This window comes from Oncorhynchus gorbuscha, linkage group LG01, assembly GCF_021184085.1.
Source record: "Oncorhynchus gorbuscha isolate QuinsamMale2020 ecotype Even-year linkage group LG01, OgorEven_v1.0, whole genome shotgun sequence".
Lineage (NCBI taxonomy): Eukaryota > Metazoa > Chordata > Actinopteri > Salmoniformes > Salmonidae > Oncorhynchus > Oncorhynchus gorbuscha.
In genome coordinates, this window is record NC_060173.1 from 90,027,393 (window position 1) to 90,050,424 (window position 23,032).

General features: G+C 46.7%; 1 protein-coding gene across 1 annotated transcript in view; it reads right to left on the bottom strand.

Moving 5' to 3' along the window:
* Positions 1–23,032, bottom strand: part of LOC124045622 (unconventional myosin-XVI-like) — a 217,297-nt gene that overhangs the window by 149,619 nt on the left and 44,646 nt on the right. Inside the window, 2 exon segments of the mRNA XM_046365059.1 lie at positions 17,176–17,319; positions 17,462–17,532. Coding sequence (XP_046221015.1) covers positions 17,176–17,319; positions 17,462–17,532 — 215 coding nt within the window.

Here is a 23,032-nt window from a genome sequence, read left to right on the forward strand (position 1 = left end):
CTCCAGTCACTGCATCTTGTGGCTTTAATTTGGTGTAGGGGGGAACAGGAGGACGTTAGGGTTTCGGATGAGGTCTTACAAGGTCGGTTGAAAAACTCCCAGACTGATGCAAAACCTTGGGGTTTTGGTAGATCTTTTAGACTCTGAGAAACGTGATGAATTGGTGGCTCGTATTAGAAACTACCCTGTTTTGTTTTCTGACACTCCATCGCAAACCCACTTAATTGAGCACGATATAGACATCGGAGATGCTAAGCCTATCAAACTGAGATTTTATTGTGTATCTGAGGAGAAGAGATTGAAACTGGAAACAGAGGTGCAGTATATGTTGGACAATGGTATTGCGGAGCCATGTTGTTCAAATTGGGCTTCACCCTGTCTTTTGGTCAAAAGTCTGATTCCACTTTCAGACCTTGCACTGATTATAGAAAAGTTAACAATGCTACTAAAGCAGACCTTTACCCTCTTCCTAGGATGGAGGACTGTATTGATCAAGTTGGGTCAGCAAAGTATTTTAGCAAATTTGATCTTTTAAAGGGATATTGGCAAGTACCCCTTACCAAAAGAGCTTGTGAGATTGCTGCCTTTACAACTCCATCTGGTTTGTTCTCTTATACAGTGATGCCTTTCGGCTTGTGGAATGCTCCAGCCACCTTCCAGAGGCTAATGAATCCGGTGGTCTCAGGTCTGGAAGGGTGTGCTGTGTATTTGGACGACATGGTCATCTAGTCAGACTCCTGGGAGGAGCATGTTTGGAGAGTGCAAGCCCTGTTCGAAAGACTGGTGTGGGCCAGGGTGACTATTAATTTGGCAAAATGTGAGTTTGCCAAAGCTACAGTCACATACCTAGGCAAGGTTGTTGGTCAGGGTTTTGTCTGTCCCGTGGAAGCCAAGGTCCAGGCTGTGAAGCAGTTCCCACAGCCGTGCACAAAGAAAGAACTGATGCGCTTCCTGGGAATGGCGGGGTACTACCGTGCTTTCTGTAAAAACTTTTCAGTAGTAGTGTCCCCACTGACCAATCTGTTGATGGCCAAGCCTGAATTTATCTGGTCCACCCAGTGTCAAGAGGCATTTGATGCAGTTAAGGCTCTTTTGTGTTTGGCACCTGTGTTGGCAGCACCAAATTTGGGGAAACCTTTCAAATTGCAGGTAGACGCCAGTAAACCGGTGCTGGGGCTGTGCTTCTCCAGGAGAATGATAGCAATGTTGAGTGTCCAGTCAGTTTCTTCTCCCGGAAATGTAATAAGTATCAGAAGAACTATTCTGTAATTGAAAGGAGGCTTTAGGTCTCATTTGGGCTTTACAGCACTTCGAGATCTATGTTGGTTCTGGTTTGACCCCTTTAACTGTGTTCACTGACCACAGCCCACTTATTTTTGAGGTCGCTGCAAAATCCCAACCAGCGCCTGATAAGTTGGGCTTTGTTCTTGCAACCATTCAACCTTGATATTAGACACATTAGTGGTAAGGATAATATCATTGCTGATGCTCTGTCCCGTGCTCCTTTAACCTAGTTTGTATCTTCTCTCTGCTGACCCCTACGGGCTGTCTACGCCTCATTCCTCTTAAATTTCTCCCCAGGTACCAGGGCTGCCGAGTTTGAGGGGTGGACAGTCAGTTGGGGGACACGGGGCTACTACTAGGAGCCGGCACTGGTATCCTTTTTGTTTGTTTTTGGGGAAATTTGAATTGTTTTGAATATGTTGGAGGAAGTTGGGTTGAGGGTGGGACCCTCAGTTTAAGAAGGGGGGTGTCACGGCTCCTCCTCTGCATTGCAGGGGCGGTTTCTCCTGCAGGCAGAGGAGGGTCGTTAGTGATTGGAGTATTTAAACTGTCACTAATCACCTCTCTCTCTCTCCGCTCCTCCAGGTATGAACCTGTTTTGTTTGTTCCTTTGTAGTTTTGCATAGTTTTCACTCAGTCATTCACACACACAGATTCACACATCCATGCACTTTACATACACCTTACATTATGATACTTCCACACCTCATTCCTTTTTCTTAGTTTAGTGAATAGTTTTGTTTACAATAAAGAGCATTTTTTAAATTGGCCTATACCTGTAGTTTGTGTCCCCTCATTTTTGCCACAGGCTATGAGCTGGCCTGATTGATGAGGGGGGAAAACTATTCAATCCATTTTAGAATAAGTAACTAAAAAAGTTGTGGGGTCTGAATACTTTCTGAATGCACTGTGTTTCAAGAGAATCTATAACAATTGTATAATGCCTTAGAATGCACAACATAACACTAATAGTATAAACGTTCACTACAAAGTACTGATTGTGTAAATCAGCTTGATGTTTATCAGCAGTTCCATAGGAATGATCAACAAAACATGCCCTGATTGCGGTCTTACTTGGGATCGGAGCAGAGTGACTGTGCATTGGCAGGCTCAGTGCTGGATAAGACATGTGGTGTCAGGAAGGCAGAAAGAAAAGGGAAGCAGAGGCTGTATCAGCTTCAAAAATAGCTATTTTTACTCAGCCACTGCCTCAGCTCTCCTTTCAGCTGTCCTCCTGTACCCTTCTGATAACTCTGTAATATATGTTATCTTATTCTGAGGAACACACATACATTTACACGTGCACACACACACAAACACAGAGAGGGAGAGAGAGAGAGAGAGAGAGAGAGAGAGAGAGAGAGAGAGAGAGAGAGAGAGAGAGAGAGAGAGAGAGAGAGAGAGATTGGGACACAGAGAAAGATGAATGCATGCACAGCCATTCATTTTTTGGGGATGTGGAGGGGGAAGGGGAAGGGAGAAGGAGAGAGAGAAGGTTGAGGAGAGGAGGGGTGGGGTTGGGTGGGGAGAGAATAAGAGAGTTCCCATGCCAATAAAGCCCTTAAATTGAATTGAGAGAGAGCGAGAGAGAAACTGTCATGTTTTGTCATTTATTATCTTGTCTTGTCCCTGTGCTTCCCATTCTATTCGTTTCCCTCTGCTGGTCTTATTAGGTTCTTTCCCTCTTTCTATCCCTCTCTCTCCCCCTCCCTCTCTCACTCTCTCGCTCTCTCTTCTCTCTATCGTTCCGTTCCTGCTCCCAGCTGTTCCTATTCCCCTAATCATCATTTAGTCTTCCCACACCTGTTCCCGATCCTTTTCCCTGATTAGAGTCCCTATTTCACTCCTTGTTTCCCGTACCTGCCCTGTCGGATCCTCATTTATAATTCACCGTGCTGTGTCTATGTTTTGCCCTGTCGTGTCGTGTTTCCCTCAGATGCTGCGTGGTGAGCAGGTGTCTGAGTCTGCTAGGTTCAAGTGCCTTCCCGAGGCAACCTGCAGTTCTCGATCAAGTCTCCAGTCCGTTCTCGTCTTTACGTGTAGTATTATGCTTTTTGTTTTGTAAAGTTTATTCTGGATTAAATACTCTGTTTTCGCCAAGTCGCTTTTGGGTCCTCATTCACCTGCATGACAGAAGGATCCGACCAAGGAATGGACCCAGCGACTACAGACGCTCGTAACACTGCCGTCGAGATCCAAGGAGCCATGCTCGGCAGACACGAGCAGGAATTGTCTGCTGCTCGCCATGCCGTGGAGAGCCTGGCCGCTCAGGTTTCCGACCTCTCTGGACAGTTCCAGAGTCTTCGTCTCGTGCCACCTGTTACTTCCTGGCCTGCCGAGCCTCCAGAACCTAGGGTTAATAACCCACCTTGCTACTCCGGGCAGCCCACTGAGTGCCGCTCCTTTCTCACCCAGTGTGAGATTGTGTTCTCTCTCCAACCCAACACATACTCTAGAGAGAGAGCTCGGGTTGCTTACGTCATTTCACTCCTTACTGGCCGGGCCCGAGAGTGGGGCACAGCTATCTGGGAGGCAAGGGCTGATTGTTCTAACAATTACCAGAACTTTAAAGAGGAGATGATTCGGGTTTTTGACCGTTCAGTTTTTGGTGGGGAGGCTTCTAGGGTCCTGGCTTCCCTATGCCAAGGTGATCGATCCATAACGGATTACTCTATAGAGTTTCGTACTCTTGCTGCCTCTAGTGACTGGAACGAGCCGGCGCTGCTCGCTCGTTTTCTGGAGGGACTCCACACAGTGGTCAAAGATGAGATTCTCTCTCGGGAGGTTCCTTCCAGTGTGGACTCTTTGATTGCTCTCGCCATCCGCATAGAACGACGGGTAGATCTTCGTCACCAGGCTCGTGGAAGAGAGCTCGCATCAACGGTGTTTCCCTGCTCCGCATCGCAACCATCTCCCTCCTCTGGCTCTGAGACTGAGCCCATGCAGCTGGGAGGGATTCGCATCTCGACTAAGGAGAGGGAACGGAGGATCACCAACCGCCTGTGCCTCTATTGCGGATTTGATGGACATTTTGTTAATTCATGTCCAGTAAGAGGCCAGAGCCCATCAGTAAGCGGAGGGCTACTGGTGAGCGCTACTACTCAGGTCTCTTCATCTAGATCTTGTACTACTATGTCGGTCCATCTACGCTGGACCGGTTCGGGTGCTACATGCAGTGCCTTGATTGAGTCTGGGGCTGAGGGTTGTTTCATGGACGAAGCATGGGTTCGGAAACATAACATTCCTTTCAGACAGTTAGACAAGCCTACGCCCATGTTTGCCTTAGATGGTAGTCATCTTCCCAGTATCAGATTTGAGACACTACCTTTAACTCTCACAGTATCTGGTAACCACAGTGAGACTATTTCTTTTTGATTTTTCGTTCACCTTTCACACCTGTTGTTTTGGGTCATCCCTGGCTAGTATGTCATAATCCTTCTATTAATTGGTCTTGTAATTCTATCCTATCCTGGAACGTATCTTGTCATGTGAAGTGCTTAATGTCTGCCATCCCTCCCATTTCTTCTGTCCCCACTTCTCAGGAGGAACCTGGCGATTTGACAGGAGTGCCGGAGGAATATCATGATCTGCGCACGGTCTTCAGTCGGTCCCGAGCCAACTCCCTTCCTCCTCACCGGTCGTATGATTGTAGTATTGATCTCCTTCCGGGGACCACTCCTCCTCGGGGTAGACTATACTCTCTGTCGGCTCCCGAACGTAAGGCTCTCGAGGATTATTTATCTGTGTCTCTTGACGCCGGTACCATAGTGCCTTCTTCCTCTCCGGCCGGGGCGGGGTTCTTTTTGTTAAGAAGAAGGACGGTACTCTGCGCCCCTGCGTGGATTATCGAGGCTGAATGACATAACGGTTAAGAATCGTTATCCGCTTCCCCTTATGTCATCAGCCTTCGAGATTCTGCAGGGAGCCAGGTGCTTTACTAAGTTGGACCTTCGTAACGCTTACCATCTCGTGCGCATCAGAGAGGGGGACGAGTGGAAAACGGCGTTTAACACTCCGTTAGGGCATTTTGAGTACCGGGTTCTGCCGTTTGGTCTCGCCAATGCGCCAGCTGTTTTTCAGGCATTAGTTAATGATGTTCTGAGAGACATGCTGAACATCTTTGTTTTTGTCTATCTTGACGATATCCTGATTTTTTCACCGTCACTCGAGATTCATGTTCAGCACGTTCGACGTGTTCTACAGCGCCTTTTAGAGAATTGTCTCTACGTAAAGGCTGAGAAGTGCTCTTTTCATGTCTCCTCCGTTACTTTTCTCGGTTCCGTTATTTCCGCTGAAGGCATTCAGATGGATTCCGCTAAGGTCCAAGCTGTCAGTGATTGGCCCGTTCCAAGGTCACGTGTCGAGTTGCAGCGCTTTTTAGGTTTCGCTAATTTCTATCGGCGTTTCATTCGTAATTTCGGTCAAGTTGCTGCCCCTCTCACAGCTCTTACTTCTGTCAAGACGTGTTTTAAGTGGTCCGGTTCCGCCCAGGGAGCTTTTGATCTTCTAAAAGAACGTTTTACGTCCGCTCCTATCCTCGTTACTCCTGACGTCACTAGACAATTCATTGTCGAGGTTGACGCTTCAGAGGTAGGCGTGGGAGCCATTCTATCCCAGCGCTTCCAGTCTGACGATAAGGTTCATCCTTGCGCTTATTTTTCTCATCGCCTGTCACCATCTGAGCGCAACTATGATGTGGGTAACCGTGAACTGCTCGCCATCCGCTTAGCCCTAGGCGAATGGCGACAGTGGTTGGAGGGGGGCGACCGTTCCTTTTGTCGTTTGGACAGACCATAAGAACCTTGAGTACATCCGTTCTGCCAAACGACTTAATGCCCGTCAAGCTCGTTGGGCGTTGTTTTTCGCTCGTTTCGAGTTTGTGATTTCTTACCGTCCGGGTAGCAAGAACACCAAGCCTGATGCCTTATCCCGTCTGTTTAGTTCTTCTGTGGCTTCTACTGATCCCGAGGGGATTCTTCCTTATGGGCGTGTTGTCGGGTTGACAGTCTGGGGAATTGAAAGACAGGTTAAGCAAGCACTCACGCACACTGCGTCGCCGCGCGCTTGTCCTAGTAACCTCCTTTTCGTTCCTGTTTCCACTCGTCTGGCTGTTCTTCAGTGGGCTCACTCTGCCAAGTTAGCTGGTCATCCCGGTGTTCGAGGCACTCTTGCGTCTATTCGCCAGCGCTTTTGGTGGCCGACTCAGGAGCGTGACACGCGCCGTTTCGTGGCTGCTTGTTCGGACTGCGCGCAGACTAAGTCGGGTAACTCTCCTCCTGCCGGTCGTCTCAGACCGCTCCCCATTCCTTCTCGACCATGGTCTCACATCGCCCTAGACTTCATTACCGGTCTGCCTTTGTCTGCGGGGAAGACTGTGATTCTTACGGTTGTCGATAGGTTCTCTAAGGCGGCACATTTCATTCCCCTCGCTAAACTTCCTTCCGCTAAGGAGACGGCACAAATCATTATCGAGAATGTGTTCAGAATTCATGGCCTCCCGTTAGACGCCGTTTCAGACAGAGGCCCGCAATTCACGTCACAGTTTTGGAGGGAGTTCTGTCGTTTGATTGGTGCGTCCGTCAGTCTCTCTTCCGGGTTTCATCCCCAGTCTAACGGTCAAGCAGAGAGGGCCAATCAGACGATTGGTCGCATACTACGCAGCCTTTCTTTCAGAAACCCTGCATCTTGGGCAGAACAGCTCCCTGGGCAGAATACGCTCACAACTCGCTTCCTTCGTCTGCTACCGGGTTATCTCCGTTTCAGAGTAGTCTGGGTTATCAGCCTCCTCTATTCTCTTCCCAGCTTGCCGAGTCCAGCGTTCCCTCCGCTCAAGCGTTTGTCCAACGTTGTGAGCGCACCTGGAGGAGGGTGAGGTCTGCACTTTGCCGCTACAGGGCACAGACTGTGAGAGCCGCCAATAAACGCAGGATTAAGAGTCCTAGGTATTGTTGCGGCCAGAGAGTGTGGCTTTCCACTCGCAACCTTCCTCTTACGACAGCTTCTCGTAAGTTGACTCCGCGGTTCATTGGTCCGTTCCGTGTCTCCCAGGTCGTCAATCCTGTCGCTGTGCGACTGCTTCTTCCGCGACATCTTCGTCGCGTCCATCCTGTCTTCCATGTCTCCTGTGTTAAGCCCTTTCTTCGCACCCCCGTTCGTCTTCCCTCCCCCTCCCGTCCTTGTCGAGCGCACCTATTTACAAGGTACATAAGATCATGGACATGCGTTCTCGGGGACGGGGTCACCAATACTTAGTGGATTGGGAGGGTTACGGTCCTGAGGAGAGGAGTTGGGTTCCGTCTCGGGACGTGCTGGACCGTTCACTCATTGATGATTTCCTCCGTTGCCGCCAGGATTCCTCCTCGAGTGCGCCAGGAGGCGCTCGGTGAGTGGGGGGGTACTGTCATGTTTTGTCATTTATTATCTTGTCTTGTCCCTGTGCTTCCCATTCTATTCGTTTCCCTCTGCTGGTCTTATTAGGTTCTTTCCCTCTTTCTATCCCTCTCTCTCCCCCTCCCTCTCTCACTCTCTCGCTCTCTCTTCTCTCTATCGTTCCGTTCCTGCTCCCAGCTGTTCCTATTCCCCTAATCATCATTTAGTCTTCCCACACCTGTTCCCGATCCTTTTCCCTGATTAGAGTCCCTATTTCACTCCTTGTTTCCCGTACCTGCCCTGTCGGATCCTCATTTATAATTCACCGTGCTGTGTCTATGTTTTGCCCTGTCGTGTCGTGTTTCCCTCAGATGCTGCGTGGTGAGCAGGTGTCTGAGTCTGCTAGGTTCAAGTGCCTTCCCGAGGCAACCTGCAGTTCTCGATCAAGTCTCCAGTCCGTTCTCGTCTTTACGTGTAGTATTATGCTTTTTGTTTTGTAAAGTTTATTCTGGATTAAATACTCTGTTTTCGCCAAGTCGCTTTTGGGTCCTTATTCACCTGCATGACAGAAACAGAGAGACATAGGGAGAGACAGAGAGACTGAGAGAGAGACAGAGAGACAGAGAGAGAGAGACAGAGAGAGAGAGAGAGGGACACACAGAGAGACAGAGGGAGAGAGAGAGACAGAGGGAGTGACAGAGAGACAAACAGAGAGACAGAGAGAGAGACAGAGGGAGAGACAGAGAGAGAGACAGAGAGAGAGAGAGAGAGAGAGAGAGAGAGAGGGGGGGAGACAGAGAGACAAACAGAGAGACAGAGAGAGAGAGAGAGAGAGAGGGACACACAGAGAGACAGAGGGAGAGAGAGAGAGAGAGAGAGGGAGACAGAGAGACAAACAGAGAGACAGAGAGAGAGAGAGAGAGAGGGGGACACACAGAGAGACAGAGGGAGAGAGAGAGACACAGGGTGAGACAGAGAGAGAGACAGACAGAGAGAGAGAGAGAGAGAGAGAGAGAGAGAGAGAGAGAGAGAGAGAGAGAGAGAGAGAGAGAGAGAGAGAGAGAGAGAGAGAGAGAGAGACACAGAGAAAGATACACGCACAGCCATTCACTTTTTGGGGGAATCTCATTCATTCTTTCATTGAGCTTGCTCACACAAACACACACAAGGCCGCACAGACACTTACACACTTCCCTCATAATTTACCAAAGGGAAGGTGAAGAAGCATGTAATCATTTTGTTTACAGTAGCTTGACAATCTTTCTTCTTACCCCTTTCTCACCCTAACATTCCATACCTCTCTCTCTCTCCTGAATGACAGTAAAGCAGAATCCTGTGTGAGTACTGTAGATGTGACCTCATTAGCTAGAAAGTGGGTCTCAGTTGAAAGTGAATGGAAGACATTTAGAGTCTCTCTTTCTCTCTCACTCTCTCACTCAAGTGGTCCCCTTGGCAGGAGTAATGTTTGGCATATTTATATCACACACAGACCCACTGATGCAGCTCTCCTCTTGCAGCACTGCTTTAGGGAAATCAAACACTGCTCCGATAGAAAGAGAGGAGGTGAAAACACAGACACACATACTCTCTCGCTCTTTCTGGCAACTCTTCAAACACAGCCACATCTCCCCTGAGCGTATCTCAAGCCCACCCCGCCATACAGAGTCTGCTGCCACACTACCACACCAGACCAAATCAACATAACCGGAATAGGACCTAACACCAAACAAAACACAGCCCAACCTCCATGTCTCCACCTGCTCCTGTCCCCTCCTTTACAACTGTTCCTGTCTCCCTCTGGACCTAATCAGCAGAACACCAGACCTGACCCAAACCCCTATGATAGTCTAATACTGCAGACACCAGACCTGACCCAAACCCCTATGATAGTCTAATACTGCAGACACCAGACCTGACCCAAACCCCTATGATAGTCTAATACTGCAGACACCAGACCTGACCCAAACCCCTATGATAGTCTAATACTGCAGACACCAGACCTGACCCAAACCCCTAGTGATAGTCTAATAGTCTGCAGACACCAGACCTGACCCAAACCTGCAGACACCAGACCTGACCCAAACCCCTAGATAGTCTAATACTGCAGACACCAGACCTGACCCAAACCCCTCTGATAGTCTAATACTGCAGACACCAGACCTGACCCAAACCCCTATGATAGTCTAATACTGCAGACACCAGACCTGACCCAAACCCCCCCTATGATAGTCTAATACTGCAGACACCAGACCTGACCCAAACCCCTCTGATAGTCTAATACTGCAGACACCAGACCTGACCTAATACTGCAGACACCAGACCTGACCCAAACCCCTGATAGTCTAATACTGCAGACACCAGACCTGACCCAAACCCCTATGATAGTCTAATACTGCAGACACCAGACCTGACCCAAACCCCTCTGATAGTCTAATACTGCAGACACCAGACCTGACCCAAACCCCTCTGATAGTCTAATACCAGACACCAGACCTGACCCAAACCCCTCTGATAGTCTAATACTGCAGACACCAGACCTGACCCAAACCCCTCTGATAGTCTAATACTGCAGACACCAGACCTGACCCAAACCCCTATGATAGTCTAATACTGCAGACACCAGACCTGACCCAAACCCCTATGATAGTCTGAGACACCAGACCTGACCCAAACCCCTATGATAGTCTAATACTGCAGACACCAGACCTGACCCAAACCCCTAGTCTAATACTGCAGACACCAGACCTGACCCAAACCCCTATGATAGTCTAATACTGCAGACACCAGACCTGACCCAAACCCCTCTGATAGTCTAATACTGCAGACACCAGACCTGACCCAAACCCTATGATAGTCTAATACTGCAGACACCAGACCTGACCCAAACCCCTCTGATAGTCTAATACTGCAGACACCAGACCTGACCCAAACCCCTATGATAGTCTAATACTGCAGACACCAGACCTGACCCAAACCCCTATGATAGTCTAATACTGCAGACACCAGACCTGACCCAAACCCCTATGATAGTCTAATACTGCAGACACCAGACCTGACCCAAACCCCTATGATAGTCTAATACTGCAGACACCAGACCTGACCCAAACCCCTCTGATAGTCTAATACTGCAGACACCAGACCTGACCCAAACCCCTATGATAGTCTAATACTGAGACCTGACCCAAACCCCTCTGATAGTCTAATACTGCAGACACCAGACCTGACCCAAACCCCTCTGATAGTCTAATACTGCAGACACCAGACCTGACCCAAACCCCTCTGATAGTCTAATACTGCAGACACCAGACCTGACCCAAACCCCTATGATAGTCTAATACTGCAGACACCAGACCTGACCCAAACCCCTAATACTGATAGATAGTCTAATACTGCAGACACCAGACCTGACCCAAACCCCTATGATAGTCTAATACTGCAGACACCAGACCTGACCCAAACCCCTCTGATAGTCTAATACTGCAGACACCAGACCTGACCCAAACCCCTCTGATAGTCTAATACTGCAGACACCAGACCTGACCCAAACCCCTCTGATAGTCTAATACTGCAGACACCAGACCTGACCCAATAGTCCTGCAGACACCAGACCTGACCCAAACCCCTCTGATAGTCTAATACTGCAGACACCAGACCTGACCCAAACCCTGACCCAAACCCTCTGATAGTCTAATACTGCAGACACCAGACCTGACCCAAACCCCTATGATAGTCTAATACTGCAGACACCAGACCTGACCCAAACCCCTCTGATAGTCTGCAGACACCAGACCTGACCCAAACCCCTATGATAGTCTAATACTGCAGACACCAGACCTGACCCAAACCCCTCTGATAGTCTAATACTGCAGACACCAGACCTGTCTAATACTGCAGACACCAGACCTGACCCAAACCCCTCTGATAGTCTAATACTGCAGACACCAGACCTGACCCAAACCCCTATGATAGTCTAATACTGCAGACACCAGACCTGACCCAAACCCCTATGATAGTCTAATACTGCAGACACCAGACCTGACCCAAACCCCTCTGACCCTAATACTGCAGACACCAGACCTGACCCAAACCCCTCTGATAGTCTAATACTGCAGACACCAGACCTGACCCAAACCCCTCTGATAGTCTAATACTGCAGACACCAGACCTGACCCAAACCCCTCTGATAGATACTGCAGACACCAGACCTGACCCAAACCCCTGATAGTCTAATACACACCAGACCTGACCCAAACCCCTCTGATAGTCTAATACTGCAGACACCAGACCTGACCCAAACCCCTATGATAGTCTAATACTGCAGACACCAGACCTGACCCAAACCCCTCTGATAGTCTAATACTGCAGACACCAGACCTGACCCAAACCCCTCTGATAGTCTAATACTGCAGACACCAGACCTGACCCAAACCCCTCTGATAGTCTACTGCAGACACCAGACCTGACCCAAACCCCTGCAGACACCAGACCTGACCCAAACCCTCTGATAGTCTAATACTGCAGACACCAGACCTGACCCAAACCCCTCTGATAGTCTAATACTGCAGACACCAGACCTGACCCAAACCACTCTGATAGTCTAATACTGCAGACACCAGACCTGACCCAAACCACTCTGATAGTCTAATACTGCAGACACCAGACCTGACCCAAACCCCTCTGATAGTCTAATACTGCAGACACCAGACCTGACCCAAACCCCTGACCCAAAGACCTGACCCAAACCCCTCTGATAGTCTAATACTGCAGACACCAGACCTGACCCAAACCCCTCTGATAGTCTAATACTGCAGACACCAGACCTGACCCAAACCCCTCTGATAGTCTAATACTGCAGACACCAGACCTGACCCAAACCACTCTGATAGTCAATACTGCAGACACTGACCCAAACCCCTCTGATAGTCTAATACTGCAGACACCAGACCTGACCCAAACCCCTCTGATAGTCTAATACTGCAGACACCAGACCTGACCCAAGACACCAGACCTGACCCAAACCACTCTGATAGTCTAATACTGCAGACACCAGACCTGACCCAACACCAGACCCCAAACCACTCTGATAGTCTAATACTGCAGACACCAGACCTGACCCAAACCAGACTAATACTGCAGACACCAGACCCCAAACCCCTCTGATAGTCTAATACTGCAGACACCAGACCTGACCCAAACCACTCTGATAGTCTAATACTGCAGACACCAGACCTGACCCAAACCCCTCTGATAGTCTAATACTGCAGACACCAGACCTGACCCAAACCACTCTGATAGTCTAATACTGCAGACACCAGACCTGACCCAAACCCCTCTGATAGTCTAATACTGCAGACACCAGACCTGACCCAAACCACTCTGATAGTCTAATACTGCAGACACCAGACCTGACCCAAACCACTCTGATAGTCTAATACTGCAGACCCTGACCCAAACCCCTCTGACCTAATACTGCAGACCCAACCTGACCCAAACCACTCTGATAGTCTAATACTGCAGACACCAGACCTGACCCAAACCCCTCTGATAGTCTAATAGACTGACAAACCCCTCTGACTAATACTGCAGACACCAGACCTGACCCAAACCCCTCTGATAGTCTAATACTGCAGACACCAGACCTGACCCAAACCCCTCTGATAGTCTAATACTGCAGACACCAGACCTGACCCAAACCCCTGATAGTCTAATACTGCAGACACCAGACCTGACCCAAACCCTCTGATAGTCTAATAGACACCAGACCTGACCCAAACCCTCTGATAGTCTAATACTGCAGACACCAGACCTGACCCAAACCCCTCTGATAGTCTAATACTGCAGACACCAGACCTGACCCAAACCCTAATACTGCAGACACCAGACCTGACCCAAACCACTCTGAAGTCTAATACTGCAGACACCAGACCTCTGACCTAATACAAACCCCCCTCTGATAGTCTAATACTGCAGACACCAGACCTGACCCAAACCCCTCTGATAGTCTAATACTGCAGACACCAGACCTGACCCAAACCCCTCTGATAGTCTAATACTGCAGACACCAGACCTGACCCAAACCCCTCTGATAGTCTAATACTGCAGACACCAGACCTGACCCAAACCCCTCTGATAGTCTAATACTGCAGACACCAGACCTGACCCAAACCCCTCTGATAGTCTAATACTGCAGACACCAGACCTGACCCAAACCCCTGATGAATACTAGACACCAGACCTGACCCAAACCCCTCTGATAGTCTAATACTGCAGACACCAGACCTGACCCAAACCCCTCTGATAGTCTAATACTGCAGACACCCTGACCCAAACCCCTCTGACCTAATACTGCAGACACCAGACCTGACCCAAACCCCTCTGATAGTCTAATACTGCAGACACCAGACCTGACCCAAACCCCTCTGATAGTCTAATACTGCAGACACCAGACCTGACCCAAACCCCTCTGATAGTCTAATACTGCAGACACCAGACCTGACCCAAACCCCTCTGACAGTCTAATACTGCAGACACCAGACCTGACCCAAACCCCTCTGATAGTCTAATACTGCAGACACCAGACCTGACCCAAACCCCTCTGATAGACACCAGACCTCCCAAACCCTCTGAAGTCTACTGCAGACACCAGACCTGACCCAAACCACTCTGATAGTCTAATACTGCAGACACCAGACCTGACCCAAACCCCTCTGAAGTCTACCAGACACCAGACCTGACCCAAACCCCTCTGACAGTCTAATACTGATAGTCTAATACTGCAGACACCAGACCTGACCCAAACCCCTCTGATAGTCTGATAGTCTGAGACACCAGACCTACCCAAACCCCTCTGATAGTCTCTAAGTACTGCAGACACCAGACCTGACCCAAACCCCTCTGATAGTCTAATACTGCAGACACCAGACCTGACCCAAACCCCTCTGATAGTCTAATACTGCAGACACCAGACCTGACCCAAACCCTCTGATAGTCTAATACTGCAGACACCAGACCTGACCCAAACCCCTCTGATAGTCTAATACTGACCCTGACCCAAACCCCTCTGATAGTCTAATACTGCAGACACCAGACCTGACCCAAACCACTCTGATAGTCTAAGACACCAGACCTACTGAGACACCAAACCCCTCTGATAGTCTACCAGACACCAGACCTGACCCAAACCCTCTGATAGTCTAATACTGCAGACACCAGACCTGACCCAAACCCCTATGATAGTCTCTGATAGTCTAATACTGCAGACACCAGACCTGACCCAAACCACTCTGATAGTCTAATACTGCAGACACCAGACCTGACCCAAACCATTCTGATAGTCTAATACTGCAGACACCAGACCTGACCCAAACCACTCTGATAGTCTAATACTGCAGACACCAGACCTCCCAAACCATACTGATAGTCTAATACTGCAGACACCAGACCTGACCCAAACCACTCTGATAGTCTAATACTGCAGACACCAGACCTGACCCAAACCACTCTGATAGTCAGACACCAGACCTGACCCAAACCACTCTGATAGTCTAATGAGACACCAGACCTGACCCAAACCTCTGATAGTCTAATACTGCAGACACCACTCTGATACTAATACTGCAGACACAGACCTGACCCAAACCACTCTGATAGTCTAATACTGAGACACCAGACCTGACCCAAACCCCTATGATAGTCTAATACTGCAGACACCAGACCTGACCCAAACCCCTATGATAGTCTAATACTGCAGACACCAGACCTGACCCAAACCCCTATGATAGTCTAATAGACACCAGACCTGAGATAGTCTAATACTGCAGACACCAGACCTGACCCAAACCCCTATGATAGACACCAGACCTCCAGACACCAGACCTGACCCAAACCCCTCTGATAGTCTAATACTGCAGACACCAGACCTGACCCAAACCCCTCTGATAGTCTAATACTGCAGACACCAGACCTGAACCAAACCTTTATGATACTGCAAGGAACCACTCTCCTTAGGGCCAGCTCTTTTTTTATCCATACGTACTACGTGTATATATATACATACACACACAGTTGAAGTTGGAAGTTTACAGACACATAGATTGAAGTCACTAAAACTCGTTTTTCAACCACTCCACAAATGTCTTGTTAACGTACTATGGTTTTGGAAAGTCGGGTAGGACATCTACTTTGTTCACGACACAAGTAATTTTTCCAACAATTGTTTACAGACAGATTATTTTAATTATAATTCACTGTATCACCATTCCAGTGGGTCAGACGTTTACATACACTAAGTTGACTGTGCCTTTAAACAGCTTGGAAAATCGCAGAAAATTATGTCATGGCTTTAGAAGCTTCTGATAGGCTAATTGACATGGTTTCAGTAAATTGGAGGTGGATGTGGATGTATTTCAACACTTACCTTCAAACTCAATGTCTCTTTGCTTGATCCTGGGAAAATCTAAATAAATCAGCCAAGACCTCAGAAAAAAATTGCAGACCTCCACAAGTCTGGTTCATCCTTGGGAGCAATTTCCAAACTCCTAAACATACCATGTTCATCTGTACAAACAATAGTACGCAAGTATAAACACCATGGGACTGCCGTCATACCGCTCATGAAGGAGACGTGTTCTGTCTCCTAGAGATGAACGTACTTTGGTGGGAAAAGTGCAAATGAATCCCAGAACAACAGCAAAGGACCTTGTGAAGATGCTGGAGGTAACAGGTACAAAAGTATCTATATCCACAGTTAAACAAGTCCTATATCGATATAACCTGAAAGGCCGCTCAGCAACGAAGACGCTATAAAAACTATAAAAACCGCCAGTCTACGGTTTGCAACTGCACATGGGGACAAAGATCATACTTTTTGGAGAAATATCCTCTGGTCTGATGAAACAAAAATACATCTGTTTGACCGTAATGACCATCATTATGTTTGGAGGAAAAAGGGGGATGCTTGCAAGCCGAAGATCACCATCCTAACCATGAAGCACGGGGGTGGCAGCATCATGTTGTGGGGGTGTTTTGCTGCAGGAGGGACTGGTGCACTTCACAAAATAGATGGCATCGTGAGGAGAGAAAATTACGTGGATATATTGAAGCAACATTTCAAGATATCAGTCAGGAAGTTAAAGCTTGGTCGCAAATGGGTCTTCCAAATGGACAATGACCCCAAGCATACTTCCAAATTTATGCCAAAACGGCTTAAGTACAACAAAGTCAAGGTATTGGAGTGGCCATCACAAAGCCCTGACCTCAATCCCATAGAACATTTGTGGGCAGAACTGAAAAAGCGTGTGCGAGCAAGGAGGCCTACAAACCTGACTCAGTTTCACTTCCGACTTCAACTGTATATGTGTGTGTGTGTGTGTGTGTGTGTGTGTGTGTGTGTGTGTGTGTGTGTGTGTGTGTGTGTGTGTGTGTGTGTGTGTGTGTGTGTGTGTGTGTGTGTGTGTGTGTGTGTGTGTGTGCGTGCGTGCATGCGTGCATGTGCGTGCGTGCGTGTGTGTGTGTGTTTCTCACCAGCAGTAGTAGCAGCACCATGTCGGCGTGGTCACACACACACGCTATGTGCAGGGCTGTCCAGAGGTCCTCATCCTGCAGGTTGACGTTTAACCCTCGCTCGATCAGAACCTCAGCCGCAAACACATTGTCATGACGAGCACACTATGGGATGAAGAGAGAGAGAGAAAGAGAAAGAGAGAGAAAGAGATAGAGAGAGGCGCCGTCAGATAGTGATGAGCTAATTGAAAAACAGCAGGTGGATGTAGTTGTGTTTCTGCATGTGTGTGTGCATGTGTATTCTTACCAGGTGTAGAAGAGATCCTCCAGAGGAGATAGGTGTGTTGGGGTCAGCTCTCTCCTTCAGTAGACGCAGCACTGCAACATAGAACAGAGAGAGAGAAATACAAACGTGCAGCTTGGTGTGTGAACACATGTGGATGTTGTAACAGAGATAGGCAGGACATCAGGAGGAAATATACCAGATAAACAACGTAGGTAGACAACGGTTTATTAGGAAAAACCCAGTGCATTTTCCCAATAAAAGCGCAAGTGCAAATGCACACACAACACGCAGCACACACACACGACAGCTTCCTCCTCTCCAGTAAAATCCCCCTGTGTGTGACTTGTTCTGTTTGCCCTTCAGGAGTCACTCAGTCAGTCAGTCAGTGTGTATTATAGCAGTCCTCCAGTATCCCCAATAGCACCCATTTCTGTTGTAGCCCCAGACAAGCTCACTTGATTTAACTCATTGAGGGATTGATGATCAGTTGACAAGTTGAATCAAGTGTGCTTGTCCTGGACTATAACAAAAATGTGTGCTGTTGGGGGTACTGGAGGACTGGAGTCAGGAAACACTGGAGTTGGTCTGACAGGTGGAGCGCCTGCCTAGAAACACACGGCTCACTCATTCACATCCCATCAGCTCTACTGAGCCACAGTGGACTGAACTAACACACTGCACTACAAATACAGTATCCATAACACTGACATACTGACACAGATTACCTGGTAATTCTCTACAAACCATTCTACTGTACTCACACATAGACATAGATCTACTTTACAACGATCAGTACTCACCCACCAACATCTATTATTCACAAGGAACACAGAACTGCTGAGCCTTTACTCACAGACTAACCCAGATCTGCCCTAACCACTACCGTCAATGATTCTACACGAAAGCGATAAAAGGAGAAGGAAATTACTGAGGGAGAGTATTAGACACAGAGAGAATGAATAAAAGACTGCGATGGACAGATTTGAGGGCAGAGAAAGAGAGAGAGAGGAGCGAGGGGGGAGGTCTTTAGACATATTTTCCCTCAACAACAGTGATAAGCTAAGATGGATGCTGGATAAACACTGGGAGACCTTACCTCAGCAGAACACTGAACTACTCACGCAAGCCTCTGTCAGACTGGCATGCACTGTCATACACACACCTATAAAGCGTCTGTGCACACACTGACTCACTGACTCTCTCAAACAGTCACTTAACCAGAGCCATTAGCAGTGAGCATAACAACAACTGTAATTACCAAGGTGAACCATAGTTAGGAGCCCCACAGGGTCGTTTTACCTTAAGTCAGGGGTACACAAATATTATTTGAGAAGGTCCGGTCAAACACATTTCCTAGAAGGCAAAGGTCCGAATAGATATTTGTATTTATTAATGTAGTAACAAACCCCTCCTTGCGACCCATGCATCACCAAACTGTTCACACACGTCCTGTTGGCGGAGATAAGATTTTGCAGTTTTAAGTGTGCTTTGAATTCTAAATAAGTGTCACCAGTCAAGCACCCCCACACCAGCACATCTCCTCCTCCATGCTTCACGGTGGGAACCACACATGTGGATATCATCTGTTCACCTACTCTGTGCCACACAAAGACATAGCGGTTGGAATCAAAAATCTCACATTTGGACTCATTGGGACTAAAGGACAAATTTCCACACTAATATCCATTGATAGTGTTTCTTGGCCCAAGCAAGTCTATTCTTCTTATTGGTGTCCTTTAGTAGTGGTTTCTTTGCAGAAATTCGACCATGAATGTTTGATTCACGCTGTCTCTTATGAACAGTTGGTGTTGAGATGTGTCTGTTTACTTGAACTCTGTGAAGAATTTATTTGTCCTGCAATCTGATGTGCAATTAACTCTAATGAGTTTATCGTCTGCAGCAGAGGTAACTCTGGGTCTTCCTTTCCTTTTGCAATCCTCCAAGCCAGTTTCATCATGTACTTGAAGAAACATTCAAAGTTCTTGACATTTTCTGTATTGACTGACCTTCATGTCTTAAAGTAATGATGGACTGTCGTTTCTGCTTATTTGAGCTACAATGGACTTGGTCTTTTACCAAATAGAGCTATTTTCTGTATACCAGCCCTACTTTGTCACAACACTTGCTTAAGAAAAAAGACAATCCACAAATGAACTTTTAACAAGGCACACACCTGTGAATTGAAATGCATTCCAGGTGAGAGAATGCAAAGAGTGTGCAAAGCTGTCATTTTTATTTATTTATTTATTTCACCTTTATTTAACCAGGTAGGCAAGTGCGATCTGGCCAAGATAAAGCAAAGCAGTTCGACAGATACAACGACACAGAGTTACACATGGAGTAAAACAAACATACAGTCAATAATACAGTATAAACAAGTCTATATACAATGTGAGCAAATTAGGTGAGAAGGGAGGTAAAGGCAAAAAAGGCCATGGTGGCAAAGTAAATACAATATAGCAAGTAAAACACTGGAATGGTAGTTTTGCAATGGAAGAATGTGCAAAGTAGAAATAAAAATAATGGGGTGCAAAGGAGCAAAATAAATAAATAAAAGGGAAAGAGGTAGTTGTTTGGGCTAAATTATAGGTGGGCTATGTACAGGTGCAGTAATCTGTAAGATGCTCTGACAGTTGGTGCTTAAAGCTAGTGAGGGAGATAAGTGTTTCCAGTTTCAGAGATTTTTGTAGTTCGTTCCAGTCATTGGCAGCAGAGAACTGGAAGGAGAGGCGGCCAAAGAAAGAATTGGTTTTGGGGGTGACTAGAGAGATATACCTGCTGGAGCGTGTGCTACAGGTGGGAGATGCTATGGTGACCAGCGAGCTGAGATAAGGGGGGACTTTACCTAGCAGGGTCTTGTAGATGACATGGAGCCAGTGGGTTTGGCGACGAGTATGAAGCGAGGGCCAGCCAACGAGAGAGTACAGGTCGCAATGGTGGGTAGTATATGGGGCTTTGGTGACAAAACGGATTGCACTGTGATAGACTGCATCCAATTTGTTGAGTAGGGTGTTGGAGGCTATTTTGTAAATGACATCGCCAAAGTCGAGGATTGGTAGGATGGTCAGTTTTACAAGGGTATGTTTGGCAGCATGAGTGAAGGATGCTTTGTTGCGAAATAGGAAGCCAATTCTAGATTTAACTTTGGATTGGAGATGTTTGATATGGGTCTGGAAGGAGAGTTTACAGTCATCAAGGCAAAGGGTGGCGACTTTGAAGAATCTCAAATATAAATATATTTAGATTTGTTTAACACTTTTTTGGTTACAACCAGATTCCATATATGTTATTTCATAGTTTTGATGTTGTTGGGAATTTTATGAATAATGACTAAACAATATCTACATTTTAAATAGAACTATAACTAATTAAACGTCTACTCTGTTTTATTATATCTGATTAATAATATTAATTCATAAGAAAGGGATTGTGTAGCATGAAACAAGGGGTAATTAAACATAATAAGTACCATTCAGCTAGGTTGGGGAGGAATGGATTGTGGGTTTTTAAGTAAGCAAAAAGGGTCGTTAACCTATGGTTGAACCGACTCAACTTAACTCTGGGATGTTTAGATAAGGCAGTGAGTGCCTCCCTGGGTTTTCCATTATCTGGAACTGTCTTCTAAATAGTGATGGATGAAGGTGAAGATTCCAGAAGTTAATCTTGATAATAGTGTGTGTGAGCTAGGGGGTTGGAATAAACGTTTGAACCTGCTTTGTCCTTGTCGATAGGAGGAAGGACATTTTATAACCTATGACGTCATATTTTGTATATAAACTGTTGTTCGTGGTTTCATGGGAGCGAGCTCCGAGAATGAATACTATTATCTAATTTTGATAAGACTGGTCTCTGTCTATTTTATGCAAATAGGAATCTTACAAATTCTTATAAAATAGACTGAGTGAATTTAATTATAGGAATTATGAAATTCCAATTACAGATGTCTTCATTATTATTCTACAATGTAGTAAAATACAATGTCGTAAAATAGTAAAAATAAAGAAAAACCCTTGACTGGTAGTATGTATGTATGTATATAGTAGTACAGGCCACTCCATTCATTTCCCTCTAGGTCATATACCGTAGGGACCCCACTTATCAACCAACCAATCTTTGCTTAGTCTTGATAATGGAGGATCCTAGTCATATGGATAGATGTCTGGATGTATTATGAACACACGAGTACACAGTCACCGAAAGACACACACATTTACATGCACACCCACACAGTCTTCTAATGGTCCTTACTGGAGCTTAAATGGTTGATGAGGAAGAATACAGCCTTCCTAATGTCAATGAACACAATTATCTCTCACACACACACACACACACACACACACACACACACACACACACACACACACACACACACACACACACACACACACACACACACACACACACACACACACACACACACACACACACACACACACACACACACACACACACACACACACACGCCTTTCTGTCTCCCATCTAAAAGCACAGGAATATAACCCCACCTAGATTAGTAATTAAGGATAATGGTGGTTGGCTCACCTACAGTGCTTTAGTAGAATAGTAGATATCCCTTGATAACATTGTCTGCTAAATGACTAATGCACACGCACACATTTATATGCGCACGCACACAGTCTTCTGGTTCTTAATGGATCTTAAATGGTTGATGAGGAAGAACATAACCTTCCTAAAGTCATTCAACACTAATTTCTCTCTCGCTCGCTCTCTCTCACATACACACACACACATAAACACCGTCTCTCTCCCGCCTAAAAGCTCAGGAATATAATCCCAACTACTGTAGGTTAGTAATTAAGGCTAATTAACATATGTGGTGGTTGGTTCACCTACAGTGCTTCAGTAGAATGGTGAATAACCCTGGATAACATTGTCTGCTAAATGACTATTAAACTGTTAAATCCGAACACTACTCTATATATTAATTGAATCACTAGTCATCAGAAATAATAGACTGATACAGTCAGGCATCAGTCTGGACGGCATCAGGTCTGTTTGACCTTCCACACACTAGAAGGACCCGTCTCTGTGTTTTTATAGGGCATTGTTGAGCATGACTGAACAGAGGTCAGAAGTCAAGAGCTATGTATGTATTGACCCTCAGGGCAATCAAACAGAAGTGCTGTATGCTGGACCATGTGGCTGATGTTCCGTTTCTGTTCTATTGGATCATGACAACACTTTCCGGTGTTGTGGTTCTCTATTAGTCCATACGTTTACACTGCCCACTGTTCTGCTGTTCTATTGGTCCATAGGTCAACACTGTCCTCAGTCCTGCTCTACTATTGGTTCATATGCCAGCGCTACCCACTGTCATGTTCTATTGAACTTATTGACAGGTACTATCCAGTATTGTTGTGGACCATTACATCTCTACACACTCCAAGACCACGTCTTTTCCATCCCCTACACACAATACTACCACCTAGCTCATATACTACTCATGGAAAACCAATGGATACCCTGTCTTCATGATTAGCATTATTATTACCACTGTGCATACTACCTTCTTACTTACTTTTTATTTGATTCTGATTGATATTGATGTTGTACGGTACTGTTGAGTGAGCT